The 17,908-nt window shown below is 40.0% G+C and overlaps 1 protein-coding gene across 4 annotated transcripts in view; it reads left to right on the top strand.

Moving 5' to 3' along the window:
- Window positions 1-17,908, top strand: part of zeb2a (zinc finger E-box binding homeobox 2a) — a 49,503-nt gene that overhangs the window by 27,660 nt on the left and 3,935 nt on the right. For 3 of the 4 annotated variants that reach the window (XM_051906491.1, XM_051906489.1, XM_051906490.1), the window contains 6 exons: window positions 8,314-8,532; window positions 11,563-11,631; window positions 12,641-12,829; window positions 13,593-13,807; window positions 15,270-15,378; window positions 15,749-17,700. In XM_051906491.1, coding sequence (XP_051762451.1) covers window positions 8,314-8,532; window positions 11,563-11,631; window positions 12,641-12,829; window positions 13,593-13,807; window positions 15,270-15,378; window positions 15,749-17,700 — 2,753 coding nt within the window. Of the gene's footprint in view, window positions 1-4,580; window positions 5,155-8,313; window positions 8,533-11,562; window positions 11,632-12,640; window positions 12,830-13,592; window positions 13,808-15,269; window positions 15,379-15,748; window positions 17,701-17,908 lie in introns of those variants that run through there. The other variant, XM_051906492.1, reaches the window with a different exon arrangement.

Here is a 17,908-nt window from a genome sequence, read left to right on the forward strand (position 1 = left end):
ACACAGGCATGCACTTGCTACAAATGATCTTCCCAGTGTAACGTTTCTGCAGGGTCAAATGATCCATTTGAATCCATTTCGAAAGTATCTTAAAGCTCTGAGATATTACGTATCAGCCACAACCCAATTTCAAAAACCTTTTTAAATTGAATACCTTCGAAATCCCTGCTAACTGTTAACTAGTTGAGAACACGGCTCCCGCAATCGTCAACAAAGTACTTAAGCGGCGAGCTGCATGGCGATTCAGGTTTCGCCCGACTCTTTTTCAAGTCAAAGGAATAAGGCTTACTGTAATCTGCACTGGCAGCGCCGTATGTTATTATCGTGTCCTAATTAATCTTACAGGAGGTGTAATTCAACTTCAGATTAGGCCCGCACCTCACACAGATTAATTAATGTCTCTAATCAGCAACAGCAAAATTAATTTTGCCCTGATTACGCGCTTTTGAATTTGCATGTGCTTAAAGCAGGCTCTTTATTTCATTATGATATTGAGAGCGGATTCTTGCGCGCACATACACACACACACACACACACAAAACAGGTTAGGCTGCTGTAAATGGACATGCATGCGTACACACAACTGGATGCAGGCATAATCTGTGTTTTTCACTCGTGTTTTGGCACACACAGCACACAAGGCGCATGTACACACACGCTCGCGGCGGTAGCCAGGAGCTGTTTGCAGTAGAGTGTTATTGATGGAGCTGTGGGAGTGATGGAGAGAGAGAGAGGCTAAAGAACAACACAGCAGATGCGCTGACAGTTGTTCACAGGCAACCTTGTGCATGTTTAATACCACCCCAGCTGATCCTGGGCCTGCCGAACACAGGAGAGCACAGCTTCCATCCAGCGTGCATTCGTGTTTGACAAAGCCATATTTGCCCCCTCAGCAGCAGATACGAGCGGCCTATGTATGTATGGAGAGATAGAGGGAGGGAAATTGCATTCAGCTGAGCTAGAGATGGGTGAAATGGTACGGTAATGCATGGCCTGAGAGCAAGACGCCAGTCTCAGCTGTTAAGGTGCATTCACATTACAGAAATTTCAGCAAGTCGCCAAAAAAATATTGTCAATAGTGTAGAGTATGAAGCACAGCTCACAGAGAAGTCAGTTTCAAACCAAACAGCGTTCTGTCGATCAATGCAACCAACGTTGTGAAATCTGCATGGGGAAATCTTTCACCTTCAAACAAAATTCCTGATCGCGTTGATTCCTATTGAAATGACTGGATTTCACCCGTGAAAATTTTCTGAACAATGTAAATGTGACTGCACCTCTAGGCATGAATTATTCTCTGTGAATCAAACGTACAACTCTCTATCCATAATTGAAGCACTTACCAACTCAGAGAATGTGAGGGATTTTTAGGGAATTGTTATAAACGAAATGTTTCCCATGCAGGCAGCACTTGTGAAAGTACAATTAGTGGTCATATGCTGTGAACACTTGCCAAGACACACTGAAGAACGTCCAAAAAGGAGAAGTTTTGAGAAGAAGGCTTGAAATCAAACCATGCATCGCTAAATTCTCTGAGGGTTTCTTATGATAAGGTAGAGATTGAGTTCGTCTTTGTGGTGCCAGTGAAAGAGTGCTTGTTTTCTTATTTTCTTTTTTCTTCTCAAATGAAGTGCACCATAAAATGGTGGAGGGCAGAAGAAGGAAGTGTGGGAAGGTTGTGGGCAGGATGGATGGATAGATAGATAGAGCCACTCCTTACATGAATATTTCATTAGCAACCTGTCTGCTGGTCTGGAGCCTTCATTTAAAGCCCCCCTTTGAGGTCTTTTTTTTTTTTTGCTCCATCTGGACCTGTTAGCTTTCAGAAACCCAACAAGCACCTCTGGCAATGCCACTAAGGAGTCTTAGCAGAACCCAAGCTGTTTCCTTTTAGTTTCGCCTTTTGTCTGATAGTAAACAGGTATTAGGGAAAGATCATTGCGTTCCGTGAAATCAGCCTTAAATAAAAGTAACCAAAAGACTGGAATCAATTTTTCTGAAGTGGAGAAGTTGGAAGCTGTTTCAGGCAGTGCAGTAGGACTTATATTGATGGCCTGTGGGGGGATATAATTGTATTTACACCATAAATATGTGCTTTAAAGTGATAGTTCACCCAAAAATGAAAATGCAGTCATCATTTATGCAACCTCATGCCAGTCCAAAACTGTCTTTATTTCTTCTGTGGAACATAAAAGAAATTTTAAGAAATGTCCTAGTTTTTTTTTTTTTTAAACTGTCAAGTCAATGGTAACTAAAACTGTTGTTTGGTTACCAACATTCTTAAAAATATCTTCTTTCGTGTTCCACAGAAAAGTGATATAGGTTTGGAAAGTCATGGGGGTGAGTAAATAGTAATCGAATATTTTCATTTTTGAGTGAACTACCTCTATAAATCTTAAAAAAAAAAAAAAAAAAAAAAAAAAAAAAAAAACAAGTATGGTAGCTGTTGTTTGAGTGCTTTGCATTCTTACTTGAGATTTATTTTTTCCCTCTCTAAAAAGGACAAAAACATTGCTTATGTAACAAAAAAAAAAAAAAATGATGTAAAGTGTCTCTTTGGTTTCTCTCCGAGAGGGAACCTGGTGTTGTTTTGCTCGTGAAACTGTTTGAACAGCTAGTGACCGACGGGCCAATCGCATGCTGAGAGCCACCGAGCATCTGCTGGGAGATTTGCATATTAATTGACCCATATTAACTTCCAAAAAAATTGATAGACTCCGAAGTCGGCCAACAAATTCATCTGCCTGTGCTTCTAAACCCTCACCTGCCGATTTTATGGTAGAGTATCATGGTACAAAGACGTTGTGCTCAAAGGAAAGAAAACCTAAAATTGCAGGTTTTGTTAGCGTGTGTAATTTGCGTCGTCTCTTTTCAGCTCTCTCGCCCTGAGGCGGTTTGGGCTTTTTGTGGTTGTTCTTTTCTCCCAGAGTGCAACCTGACTGATAGTTCGCCTGAGATAGAGGTTGACTTCTTTATCTTCCTCTGTGCAGCATATTGTGTTCTCCTCTCCTCCTGTCTTTTCTCCTCCTCAGGGTAGCCCAGTGAGCTATTGTGTGTCTCCAGCCCTACGAACTTACACACACACATACACACACAGGCACTCTGAGGCTGGTAGAGGCCCAGAACAGTTGTCGAGAGAGAGAGGGGTAACATGTGCATGGGGTGGGCACAGATGGTGGGTCTGCGTGGGGGAGGAAGGGGGAAAGGTGGGCCGTCTGGCGGCATGAGCAAGCCTCAGAGAGCTCTCTCTCTCTTTCTCTCGCTTCCTCTCTTCCCCTTCTCTCCTTCTTGCCTGTTGCGTTGGGTCCTATAGTAGACAAATGGGAGTTTAATTCAATTAGGGCCAGGCTACTGTTGCCGCTTCACGGCAGGGTCTGTGGAGCACCGCCACCCATTTACAGATGGGTGCACAGTAGATAAGTGCGCGCGCACAAGCCATCTCTCTCGCTCTCCTTTTTTCACACTCACAAATATTGGCAAGTACTGAAATACTTAAATACAAGGAAAACAAAGACCAACACAGTACACACACACACACACAGACACACACACACACCCTCTCCAGGTTTGCAGTAATGGTTCACGCATAGCTGAGTTTTCACTGAGGATCACCGCAGCACAAAAGCGGCCCCTCTCTTCCTGGGCCCTTTGTTCCCTCAGCACCAGTGTGACCTCTTCGGCTGCCCGGCCTTAAAACAAACATGGAGAGCCTTCTCCCCCATCACATGCACTGTAAACAAGAGCACTTTCACCAGCCGTTATCTGCGTGCTAACCCTACAAGAAAAAATAGACTCAATCCAGACACTATCTGTCAGGTTCAAGGCCTTTGCTGATATAAGCAGCCTTGCGTGGGAGTCACAGATTCATTGTTGAAAAGTGTGTAGTTTTTTACAGAACTGATTTTAAAGACTCTATCATCATAATCATAATTAAAGTTTTGCGACTTTTTAGTCTGTGTGTTAGCTTTGAGGCCATTTAAATGCTAAAGTATTCTTGACGAGATTGACAAGTTTAATTTTTTAGCATATATGCATATGAAAATACTCTCGTTCCCTTCTCAGAAAATTTACCAAAAAGACTTGTCCTGCATCTTTTATTTTATTTTTTTTTATGCTAAAATACTCTTAAATCCTGTATATTATTTTATTTTTTATTTTATATTTTACTCTTTAGACCTAAAATTGGATACATTATGCAATACAACTTGTTATTGTGTCCAACAGGTGAAATCATACAATTTCCAGAATGTGGCAGTTCCCTTGCATTTAAAAAAAAAAAAAAAATCTCTGAAATTACAGTTATTTCCCATTCATTTTAGATGTTCTTTACCTCTGTGCTGTTTTTTGAAGCATGAAACAGGTAAAAGTTTGCCCTCCCTCATCCGTTTTGTGCATGAATGGAAGATGGCTGATTTGATTTACATGGATCATTTCCAGGCTATAGCCACTAGGCAGCGACCTCCTTTCAACTGTTTGAAGTCTTACCTAGTCGCCCCCTCCCCCACTGCTCACTCAGGTGATGCGCACCGCACAGGAGAGAGAGAGAGAACAGAGCAGTTATTTTCCACCGTCTGTTCCGCCGGGTTTCATTACCGTGGCAGAGAGGCACCTGGGAAAGACCTGCGGCAGGCTGTCTGATTCTCAGTATGGATGTGGAATACGCACTCACCTTTCTGTTTCGGCCGCTAGGAACAGACGGAAAGGAGATGAAAGGAAGGGGAAAAGATGGATAGCAGGCGGATTACCTGTGAACAGGGAATGTTGAAAAGGTGTGTGAGCCAGCGGAGGTGTCGTTCAGTCCAGATGGATGTGATTATTGAGCGTTCGCCGTAACAGAAGCCTTTCCTGTCTGAAATAATCGAACGCTTGAATCATCCTTCGCCACGTACCAGTGAAGTGGCTCCAATGGACATGTGGCTTTGGGTTTGCAGGTGTGTCTGCAGTTTTTCCCCGAGCGCTGGGAACACACTCCGCATATGAGATGAGAGGATTGTAAGAGATTGTGACAGAGCACACACATACCTGTCTAAACAGCTAAACTGCTCAGAAGAACATGTGTATGTGTGTGCGCACACAACTCCAGGCTATGGAATGTGTGAATCTCTCCCAGTTAGCGGAGAGACTCTTAGTGTGTCCAAACTGGATAGACACAAGGTATTGTTTTTGTAATTATATTAAATGTTTGTTTTCTAATTCCACCATCAGCATTTAAAAGATTCTGCCTATGTAGTTTGTTGCTGAGTTCTTGTTAAGGATGACTTTTAGAAACATCATGAGATGCATTAATGGCTTATTCTCAGAGGACAGCTAGCAGAATGATAGGTGGGGTTGTTCGAGAATATGAAATAGCACACAGAGAGAGAGAGAGAGAGAGAGAGAGAGAGAAGGAAGGGAGGGGAGAAAGGAGAAGTCAGGGCGAGAGAGAGAAGAGAGGTGGCCTCTTTGTCTCTAGGGTGAGCACAATGGACCGTTCACTGCAGGAATTATACAGCAGGACAGCTGCCGGAATGACACACTAAAATGGCAGCCAATGGAATTACAATGGGGGCTGGTCTACATGGGGGGGAAGCGCCTTTGATTGGTAGATCCAAAATAAAGTTACAAAGTATCGGTATGTTTTAATCATACTTTTATTCTTTAGTTTTACTAATATATTAAAAATAATATTAATAATAATGATAATATTAATAAAAATATTGAAAATTGAAACCTGCAGGAGTTCATTCCACTTTTTAATCAGTTTGAATTTAATTAAAGATGAGGATCATATTTTATTACCTGAAAATGCAAAAACAATATAGAAATGACATAAATTATTGTGACTAGTCAGATGGATGAAAACAAACGTCTTACCGGTATTACACTGATGAAAACATTTATACAGTGATATCTTTTCTTTTTTTCTTTTTTTTACTCCCACTGACACAAGTGCACAGCTGCATACAATATCTCGGTCACATCTGTCAGACCCATGTGACCTTAGAGGGAAATTGTTTGATGGATTGCTTTGAGTGCCCATCACTTGCTTTTCTATCACACACACACACAGGCAAAGTATCTGCTTGTCGGAATTCAAAACATGCCTGTTCCTTTTTCCGAAATGGTTTTCAAACCTCAGCATTTTCTATTTCTATTTGTGTCATGAGCGAATCTATGCAATTGTAGTAAAATTAGAACATACTTTCAGAACAAACTATACTGACTTTCTGTAAAAACAAAACAAACAAACAAAAAAAATAAAAATCTGAAGTATCCACTCAAGTATTCAAGCTATGTCATTAGGAATGTGAATGGCTAGCATATGCTGTCGAAAAACACAAGGAAGAACAGGAAAATATGATGTAAAGAGTTTAGTGTTTTGTGTGGGCTTGAAGTCAAACCACTCAGCAGTTCACTATTATTAATATTCAGCTCTGACCTCTGTATTCATCCTCTTGATTCTTTTCCCAGTCCTCCCACTTCTTTCTTTTTCTTCAGAACACTCCCACCATTCAAACTCTGAATGATTGGCCGCAGCTTTTTAGCTCCGATACCAAAATTCAGGCTGTACGGCACCTGTGCAAGAAAGTGAAGTGCACTTATTACTTGGCTAAGGATGAAGAAATATATGGATTTGTTTGAGCGAAAGGGATGAAACGTGGGAGGAGGGAAAGAAGGCAAGATAAAGTTGCTTTACGTCCAAGGTATACTCGGACCACACAAAGAGCCTCTCATGTCTTACTTTCAACCACTCCCTTTATGTCTCTCTTTTGCTTTCTCTTGCTCGCCTTCTCCTTTTCATTCAAGGAGGGGGGGTCTTCACCCTCGGCCTGAAGTCGCTCCTAAATAATCCCGCTGGTCACACCTCTTAGTTAGAAAGCTTTTTGTCCCACGCCCCTCACCCCCGCCATACCACCTCACCCCACTCTTTGGTATTCAGCCCGGGTCAGTGCATTTCGACCATCCCTTGTACCCGAGATGGTTCCCCTTTTAATTTGCACCTGTTGCGCAGTTGTCCGGGGGAGCAAATGCAGCTCCACGGATCAGACAAAGATCATATTATGATCAGATACGTGCGGCTAATGTTCACGTCCTCTGCCGAGAAACGGCAAAGGGAAGCGGTCAGCCTTTTTTGCATGGGAACCTGTGAAAAAAAAGACGTCATTGGCATTTTTTTTTTTTTTAAGTGAATTGGCTCCTAGGGAGAGATTAAGGGGTAGTTAAGGTACGGAGGAGGGAATGGAGCGTTCCACAGCCCAGTTGAGCCCATTTGACGCCAACGAACTGGGAAATAGAGCACTGATGGAAGGGAAAGTTTGTTGTTTTTTAAAACTCTGTGTTCATAAGAGGGAGAAAATTGTCCCGAAATCAGCAATTAGGTTTTTTAATCTAACCATTAGAGAAACTTCCCACTAGTTCTCACTGCTTTGGCAGCGTGCCTCTGAGATAAGGTGCTCGGAGAGCCTGGGGAGATGTATGCTGTGTTAGGCAAGGAACTTCAAATGAACCTGAACGTTAAACTGTTGTTCCCATGATGTAAGCTTCATAGTTTATTAGACCCTCGCCACCTCTCACACGAGAGTTGTGTGGGTTTTTGGTTTGCTTTATCATGCTCTCTTTTATTGTATATCAAGCAATCTGGTCTTGGGAGTTTTCCATTACCATCTATAATAATCTATTTAATTAATTTTTTTATATTATTTATATTATCCCTGGGTCAGAAAAGGTTAATAAACCTGCTTTGTACTTTTTATCAGGTATTGTACATTTTACACAAATGCCTTTTATAGTTCACCAAAAAATGAAAATTCTGTCATCATTTACCCACCTTCAAGTTGTTCCAAACCTGTATATATTTCTTTATTCTGCTGAACACAAAGGAAGATATTTGCAAGAATGCAAGCAGATCTTCCCCCCATTGACTACCATAGTATTTTTTCCCCTACTATGTTAGTCAATGGGGGGGGCGAAATCTGATTGGTTTCAAACATTCTTCAAAATATCTTACTTTGTGTTCAGCAGAATAAAGAAATATATACAGGTTTGGAATAATTTGAGGGTGAGTAAATTATGACAACATTTTCATTTTTGGGTGAACTATCCCTTTAAGCAAGCTGCTGATTTTTTTTTTTTTTTTTTTCATCTCTTTTCTTTTCACTGGCAACCTCAATTGTCCTGCTCTGACTGTATTACCATGTGCTTATTGCATATGTAAAGAAGTGGAGTAACAGGCCAAGATTGTAGCCATATAGCCATACCACTAAGATTGCACAAACTTCTTTTGAGACGTGGGTAAACTCACATAATAACATCTGAACTCTGTTCTGTCCTCAGTGCTGAATTATGAAAACGTGGTGGATGCGGGTTCAGGGTCCGATGAGGAGGACAGACTGCTGGGTTCTGAGGGCGAAGGCAGTCCAGCAGGTGTGCCGAGTCTGGAGGCCTCACCCCGGGTAGCCCATGCCCTGCTCTCCTGCCGGGGGGATGAAGAAAACGAAAGCCAGGATGGGGCAGGGGCCCATGTCTGGCGCCACGGAGACCTGAATGGTTCAGGTAAGAGTGAGAGCTGAGAATATAAGACCGAATTGTGGTTCTTTTTATTTTAATCTATCAAATTGCAATTTTCATATTACCAGGACAGAGCAGCTTTATTTACTAGGCCAACACCTAGCAGCTGTCTGGCATTTTTGATGTAATGGCAACTTTTAGACTATTAGCTCACTTTTGTACTTTGGTTTCTTTCTGTTGTCACAAAGTAGGTTACACCTAATCTTTAGTGCATCATCACTCCACACCCCTTTTTTTCTGGCTTCGTTTTGACTCACCCACCCAAAACCAAAAGCGATCAAGATCACGAACAAGACCCAAGCTAGTGAGGCTTTAAAGACAAATTCTCTTAATTAGGATCGCAGGGCTATCATTTAGCAGGAGCCTGCCCTGCTGAAGACTCATTAAAGGCCTTAAATGAAATTTTTAGCATTATGATGGCCATTTACATACATAATAGGCCCACAATTCCCTGGGCCTGGCTGACAGTTACAGAGTGAAGGGAGAACTCATGCGAGTCGCCCAGTTTGAAAAAATAAAAAAAGAACGAAAAAAACCCCGACCCCCAGCAATCAGTCTCGGCTAATGACTAAACCATATGCATCACTTAACTTCAGAGAGTGTCACAGTCACAGAACTAAACAGGGTCTTCAGGGATGTGTCATTCGCTTGAACAGTGTTTTGTTTAGTTGATGTTCACACCATGATATGCTAGATTAATGAACGTCATCTGAGTTTATTCGAACGCCACGCCTCTGGCAGCATGGCATTATTTTATCTTAGTGATTAAATACAAAGAGATGAGTTCGCTAGCTGGGAAAACAATACTGTGGTATATGCTGGTAAATGCAACATCTTAAAAGAGGCTGTATGAATCATCTTGTGTGGTGCTTCCTCTTTGCTGTGGTTGCTTGAGAAGATGCACCTCAAGTCTCTTTTATATGCTTTGCTGAGACAGTGGGGTTCAACAGGTCACTTTTGGAAATGCTTCTAATTTGCATTTTTCGGATTTATATAAAAAGTATTTTTTAGGTAAATTCCCATTAAAAATTATATGATCAAAATTTTATTTGAATTGCAGTTGATTTGAACAGAAAAGTACCAGTTTCATTTGAATTAAATTGTTTATTTGAATAGACAACTAAATCTTATATATATATGTACATGTATATATACGCAAAAAGATTTTATATATGATTTGTTTTTTTATGTTTTTTAAAAAAGAAGTCCCTAATGCTCACCATTTTCCTTCAGAAATCATTCTAAAATGTTGATTTGGTGCTCAAGAAACATATTTTTATCAATGTTGAAAACAGTTGTGCTGCTTCAAATTTTTGTGGAAACCGTAATAATTTTATTCAGGATACTTTAACAAATAGAAAGTTAAAAAGAACAGCATTTATTTAAAAAATAAATATGTTTAACATTAACATTGTAAATGTTTTTTACTGTGACTTTTTAACAATTTAATGTGTCCTTTCTGAATAAAAGTATTAATTTCTTTAAAAAAAAAAAAAAAAAAAAAATTGTAGGCTACTGACCCCACACTTTTGAGCGGTAGCATATATATTTATATATTAAATATAAATATATAAATGATGTCATTTTGCATCATAACTTTTCATTGTTTTTTTTAAAGTCCTAAAACTTTGTTTATTTTGAAGTTTAAACAAACAAAATTCAGTGCAGTATCAGACTTTTGGACCAGACTGCATATATTACTATGCACAGGAAGAACTGTATAGCAGTATCAGCACTTGGTAGTATCAGAACTTATCAGTACTATAGCTCCAGTGTTTGCGAGCATATTTACAAGCCTAATATGTCCATGTCAAATTGACCAATTGAAACAAAATGTCATTTAATTGCGCACCAAAAGAGATCTGGAACTTCTCTTGTTTTGCAGTGGTTAAAATCACACCATTACCTCAGGGGGCCTGCAGATACCACAAGCAGAACTGAGACTCTAATGTAGTTGCCATTTTGTCCCTCGAGGAAATGTATTTACTCGAACTTATTCTCTGATACCTCTTTGGCTTCCCTTCAACTGGGTTTTCGGTGTGGCATTCGGTCCTTCGTATGACCTTAAAATATCCACATGCCAATACTGCTAATCGCTAACCCTCCCAAAGAAGTTTTAAGCCAATGTACCTCAAAGGAAAACACAATGCTGAGAATATTTTCGCTGGCTCCAGGCCTTGCACTTTTATCTGCACAGCACAGAAGGAGACAATTTCACCAGGAAGGGGTTTCGCAAAGGCAAGCCCCCTATTAGCAAATGAATTGTTTTGTAAAACTTTGTTCAATGAAACGCATCCCAGTCTAGTAAAGCTTTTGATGCTCAAAACATCCCTTCAAGAAGCGTTGCTCTGAGAAGTTTCCCTTACAATGATTTCAAATTCTGCTTTGAAAGACATCTCTTAAATGTGGTGAAAAGTGAGAGAATTCTCCGACTTTCAGAAGTTCTCTCAGTTGTCATACTTAGATAATGAGGAAGGAAGTGGAAGGCAGTTTTGAAATTAAACAGTACTTATGCCGTGAAGGCGCACGGGTGTGTGTGTGTCAGGAGTCTTGAGTACCCTTGTTTTCCCCCTGCGATGTGGTGTAAGAGGTGCTGTATATCCTCCTTTTGTGGGGGAAGCTTATGATACTTGTGACTGCCGGTACGAGGTCACATGAGGGGGAGGAGGAGGAACAAACACAATAGCTGCAGTATATGAGCAAACTCCTCTCAGACCACCCTCCTCTCCTCCCTAAATACCTTGACATGATTTCTTATGCCCCACTTAAGAGAAGCGTATCATTCTCTGAGCTGCTGTCAACATGTTTGAGATTTATCTCTTCCTAATATGTCCTCTCATCATCAGGATGATTTTTTTTTTCATTTGCTGTGTCATATTTATCTAATTTAAATACACTTAAACATATATTAAACATGTTAATTAAAATAAACTGATAAGGCAGTTCATTGTTTGTGATTATCATTATCATTTAAAACAAAAAATGTTTTCTCTCTTCTACCTGGCATTATTACAGAGGAGAGAAAAGCTGAGTACAACTCCATGAGTCCTGACATCTCTCTTCATGGAATTGGAAATGGTACAGGTGAGATCACTTCACAACATGTTGAAATATTCATGCATACAGTAGATACACAAAAAATAACTATATTTAGAGAGTTAGGTCAACAATTTTAAGTAGTAATCAAGATACTTAATAAAATCTTGAGCATTTTCATCATAAAATGCTTCCTATCTAAGTGTGTAACGTCTCTTAAGACCATACGTAAACGCATGTGTGGCACACACTTGAGCATCTGAGATAATGCTTCCTCGTGTGTCCATGGGAGATGGAAAGTAAACATTTTTTAGTTGAGCGCGAGTGCATGGCAAATCACATTTTGCAGCCAAATTGAGTTTAAGACCAAAATCGAATTTGTTCAGTCCATGTACTTTCAAATTGATTACAAAGAAACAATAACATTTTCATTTGCTTACCCAAATGGTCCAGTCATCTAAAGAAAAAGTATAATTTGGAATAACTTCTTTCATTTTATTAGTTATCTACCCACATTACCTCATGTTTTATATATATATAAATCTACATTTTTATAAGGCACTCTTGTCTATCCATCCTGTCAGTATCTTTTAGTTGTTCTCCATAAAACATCCAAAAACCTATTGTTTACGAAAATCACGTTTAAAATCTTGTTCTGTGCAATTACACGTAACACATGATCCATAATTAGATTATTGGGTCCGATTTTATGTATACGATGAGCAATACAAAGTGAGATCAGTTACCCCGGCACGCCTAATTGCCATATAACTCAATTACCCATAATGCTGGAAATGTTTAAAGCATTTTCAAACATGCAAGAGGATGCTTAAAGAGTGCTTGATGATCAAGCTGGCTCCTATTAGTCTTTGAAGTGGCCATTATGTTGTAACTTAAATAAATACTTCCACCTTGAAAGGCCTTCTAATGGTTTGGTCTCCACTACATCACACTTAGAGGGGCCAGTGTCCTAATACTCAGCTTGGTCCTTTCCAATGACACTGAGCATCAACCACTGGATTCAATTGTGCTTTTTCTCCCCACTTCCTGTGTGCAGTTAAGGGTATTGATGCCTCTTCAGAGCTGGAAAGCTTCTTTGCCAAGAGGAAACTGGATGACGGTGAGGGACATGCAGCGAGCATTGCAGAATACCTGCAGGATACTGTTATCATTTATCCAGAGGACCCAGAGGAGGGTACGCGACTGGGAACACCAGAGGCCAATGGACAAGATGAAAATGAAAATGGTAGGCATTAAAATAAAATAATAAAATAAAAAAATCGTGTAAAAATCTGTTTCCATTTTTTGCCAGTAAGAAACATTTTTATTTCTAATTTTGTACAATACGTTTTATTTTATTTTATTTTATTTTATTTTATTTTATTTTATTTTATTTTATTTTATTTTATTTTATTTTATTTTATTTTATTTTATTTTATTTTATTTTATTTTATTTTATTTTATTTTATTTTATTTTATTTTATTTTATTTTATTACAAAATGTTCAAATTAGTCTGGGTGGACAAAGTGCAAATATTTGCTTAAAAAATAAATCTGCTAATGCTATTTGAAATAAAATAATAAAATAAAAAATAATGTAAAAATCTGTTTCAGTTTTGGCCAGTAAGAAATATTTTTATTTCTAATTTTGTACAATACAATACAATTGTTTATTATTTTAATTTAATTTAATTTAATTTTTTTATTTTTTTCATTTTTTTTAATTTATTTTTTATTTTATTTTCATTTCATTTCACTTCATTTTATTACAAAATGTTCAAATTAGTTTGGGTGGACAAAGTGCAAACATTTACTTTATGATATCTTAAACTGAAAAACAAATCAAAGTAATTTTTGGCTGTTTCAGATTTCTGAATGCAGTGCTTTACCTATCGTTCTCCCATGGCCTCATATGGCAACTGTTTGTCCTACATATGCTGTTTTATTTTTTTATTTTTTTTCTTCAATCCCCCTCCTTCACTCTGTTTGCTCCTTTCAATTTTGCCCAGATCTGGCACTGAGGACACCAGATGCCTTTGCCCAACTGTTGACCTGCCCCTACTGTGACCGGGGCTACAAGCGGCTGACCTCTCTAAAGGAGCACATCAAGTACCGACATGAGAAAAACGATGAGAGCTTCCCCTGTCCCCTGTGCAGTGACACCTTCGCCTACCGCACCCAGCTAGAGCGCCATATGGCTACACATAAGCCTGCCAGAGATCAGGTGAGACAAGGCCCACCTCAGTCAGTACACTCATTAGATCCTTATTATGTTTTTTAGGATTATTATACAAATTCATTGTAAAAGATGCTGCATCTCTCATTCCGAGCATTTACTTAAGTACATGTCAGAGGAGAATATGTTTTAGCCCGTCGATAGCTCCAGCATTGTACAAGCTCCTCCGGAAGCTCCTTAATACTTGAATTCTTCACACCGGAGCCACAGCTGTGCACTGTCATACTCCCCTGAGTGTCCGCCCACAGCCGGCCATGTGTGGGCTGTTCTAGCACATTGAGTCCTATAGGCCCTCCGACTTCTCGCATCAGCTGTTGGAGTGGAGTCAACTCAAAAGATGCAAGGAAAGCTGATGTTAATTCTGCCTTTTAGGCTGGTCTGAACATGAGCATGCTGTGAAAAAACGCAGTGATATGGATTTATTTTGAAGAGGAAACTCTATATTGCTTTATTACTGAAGGAAAATGTCTGTTTTTGATGTGGTAAAAGGGTTCTCGGTTGTTTGAAGGATTATAACAGGATATCCCGCATTTAGGCTTTCAACTTTGAACCTTAAGCAGACTTGGGGATGTTGAAAAAGAATTTGGAATACTTGCCTTGCACTCTCATCTTACTGGCTGATTCACACTCACACATACACACACACACACACACACACACACACACACACACACACACACACACATATGTACACCTCTCCAGACTGAATTAAACACGACCAGATGGCTTTTTTTTCCTGGTGATCTAGAGTATCCTAATCCTTAAATGACTTTAAGTGTTTGTTTATTTGCTCTAAAGGGATATTTTCCTGAAGGCTTTGAACATCAATTCCTGGTTCACCTTGCTAGGCTTAGTTTTACATTTCAATGTGCATTCTTTGTATATATTTGCATACACTCCTACAGTAAATAGAAACCCCAATACAAATCTTAAACAGGCCTATGTGCACGAGTATGAACTTTTGAAGACTTCTGCCTCGTACTGTACATAGTGACTATTTAACAAACGTGAACTCCCACATATTTTTCTCAGACCTTTTGTGTCTGTGTGTGGGGTGCAGGGTGAATGCTGTTGTTTTTGTTGTGCATCTGGGGCCCACATTTGAATTTCAAATAGAGGATGAGCACCTACGTTTAACTTTAAATGTTGAATAGAGATACAGCCTACACTGTTTTAACTAAACCTAGACAGTAAATGTTTAAAGCGTGTAGATAGTAGTTTAATGATAATGTACTGAGAAGGTAGAAATTGACCACCAATTGATCATGTGAAGTTAAGTATGCAAAACACATGCACCTATTTTCTGTGTATGATTCTTGATATAAATACATGTATTAAATTTAAACAGATTTAAGCTTCAGAAGGAATTATAAACTCTATCATGACGTGATACGTTTTCTTTCACGTTTTCTACCTGTGTCAATTTCTATAATCTTTCTCTCCCTCGCAGCCTCAACTGCTAAATGAAGGGGCTGGTAACCGCAAATTCAAATGCACAGAGTGTGGAAAAGCCTTCAAATACAAGCATCATTTAAAGGAGCACCTCCGCATTCACAGTGGTAAGTGTTTCATTGAATAATATGTGGAGAGCCTCCTTTGATAAGTGCTGTCAAAAGAATGCCAATAATGTATATAATCTTTTTCATATGTCTCCAATTTGCCTAATGCCAATTCAGTGTGGTTTGAATAGTCTGGATAGATGATGAATATTTAAAACCATAATTGTATAATTATGCAAGAATTATTTGTTATTGTAGGATCCCATCATCCTATCAATCATTAAGTTGAATGATGGACTGGGGGAAAAGTAAAATGCAATTCTAACTTAATGTGCAAAATATGTAAAGGAACATCACTTAATTTATGTATTTATGCAATAAAAAAATAAGATATGTTTTGATTTTTTATTTATTTTTATTTTTTTTAAAGGTGAGAAGCCATATGAGTGCTCCAACTGCAAGAAGCGTTTCTCCCACTCTGGCTCCTATAGCTCCCACATAAGTAGCAAGAAGTGCATTGGCCTTATCTCTATTAATGGACGGGTACGCCATGGAGTCAACAGCAAGCCTGGCTCATCACCAAACTCTGCTGCATCCTCCCCTGGCAGTCCTGCCTTAGCTCAGCTCCGTCACAAACTGGAGAATGGCAGGTCCATGAGCCTTCAAGACCCATCTGCCCACCCAGACATCAAGTCTGAGCCCATGGACTTCAATGAATACCGTCTTATGATCGCATCTCAACAAGAATATGGTGGGTCAGGAGCCTTTCTCAATGGCGGTGGCCGTGGAGGTAGTCCTCCAGGGATGCACAGTTCATCTCAGAACCCCCTGCAACATCTAGGCATTGGGTCAGATTCTCATCCATTGGGCTATCCAGGGTTCATTAACAACATGAGTGAGGTTCAGAAGGTTCTTCAGATTGTGGACAACACAGTTTGCCGACAGAAAATGGATGGCAACCCTGAAGAGATATCTAAGCTAAGAGCATACATGAAGGAATTAGGCTCCCAAATGGAGGAGCAGAATCGGTTACTGGCCTCCCAGCAAGGCTTCCCTCGCGTTGGACACAACAGTCCCACCAAGACTATCATTGACTACACACTGGAAAAGGTCAATGAAGCCAAAGCATGTCTCCAGAGTTTAACAGAAGATTCTAAGAGACGGGCGATGGATATAAAAAAAGAAAGACCCAGCCACACCATGGATGGTCTATCTGAAGACAAAGCACAGGAGAGGGATGCACAGTACGCACCATTCTCTTGTCAGTATTGCAGGGAGACATTTTCTGGCCCTATTCCATTACATCAGCACGAGCGCTATCTCTGCAAGATGAACGAGGAGATAAAGGCTGTCCTCAAACCTAATGATACTGTACCAACCGGCCGCAGGGGGCTTATCGGCTCAGAGCAGCATGATGGTGTGATCTCCTCATCCTTTGAGAGGAATGCCACCAGCCCAGTCAACCCCTACAAGGATCACATGTCAGTACCGAATGCTTCCTTTACCATGAACACTGAGCCCAATTTAGACGAATTGAGGAAGATCTCATTGGCAGTGGGTCTTCCTGAGTTTGTGCAATGGAAAGCTCAATCTCACCATGGCATCCCAAGGAAAAGATCTCCTCCTCCTGAGCGAAGTGGAGAGCTAAACCATGGCTTGAGCAGGGAGTCCACTTTTGCCCGGTCACCTGTCTCTCTGGGTCAATATGGCGACTCAACAGCGGAGATCCAAGCTATCACTAATGGGGATTCAGGGCACAAGTTGTCCAAACCTCATCATATTACAAGCATCAGGCAGACCAGTGAAAAGCCACTTGACTCTGTGGACCACTTAAGAGGTGAGACACCCTCACCTTTGAATCTCTCATCATCATCATCCAAACACTCACATAGCAGTTCATACACCCCTAACAGCCTCGCCTCTGAGGATGCCCATGGGGAACCACTGGACTTGTCTTTGCCAAAACAAGTTTCCAAGGCAGAACGGAGGCCCAAACCGAATGGTTTCTCTGTTGACCACACTAGCAACTCCTCTGCACGTGAACCAGGCACAGAGCCTTTAAATTTGGCCCACATCAAGAAGGAGTTCAACGGGCCCAATAGTTTGGGCAATGAAAATCAGATGGAGAAAAGCTCAAGCCCCATTTTTAGCATAAACCCCTTCGGTGGTGGACATATGTACACCTCGCTTCCACCTCACGGAGCATTCCCTCCACCTACTTTTATGTCTACGGCTCAAGCCAGCATCCCGGGACTCAGGCCTTATCCAGGGTTGGATCCCATGAGTTTCTTACCACCTATGGCTTACACTTACGCAGCAGGGGCAGCCACTTTTGCTGAGATGCAGCAACGGCGGAAATACCAACGGAAACCAGGCTTCCAGGTAAATTGAATGTTATGGTACCGGGAAATAGAATTCCCAGTGTATTCCCTTCTATTTTTGTTTAAACCTTTCAAAAAAGTGTGATTAAGCACATTAAAATTCAATGTTTTGTCATGCATTTTGTCTTAACCAAAGTTTTATTTATTTGAATATCTAAAATAAAATAAAGAAATTAATACAAATGTCTATACATTAAATTATAGATGTT

This window comes from Ctenopharyngodon idella, chromosome 9 (genome assembly GCF_019924925.1).
Source record: "Ctenopharyngodon idella isolate HZGC_01 chromosome 9, HZGC01, whole genome shotgun sequence".
NCBI lineage: Eukaryota > Metazoa > Chordata > Actinopteri > Cypriniformes > Xenocyprididae > Ctenopharyngodon > Ctenopharyngodon idella.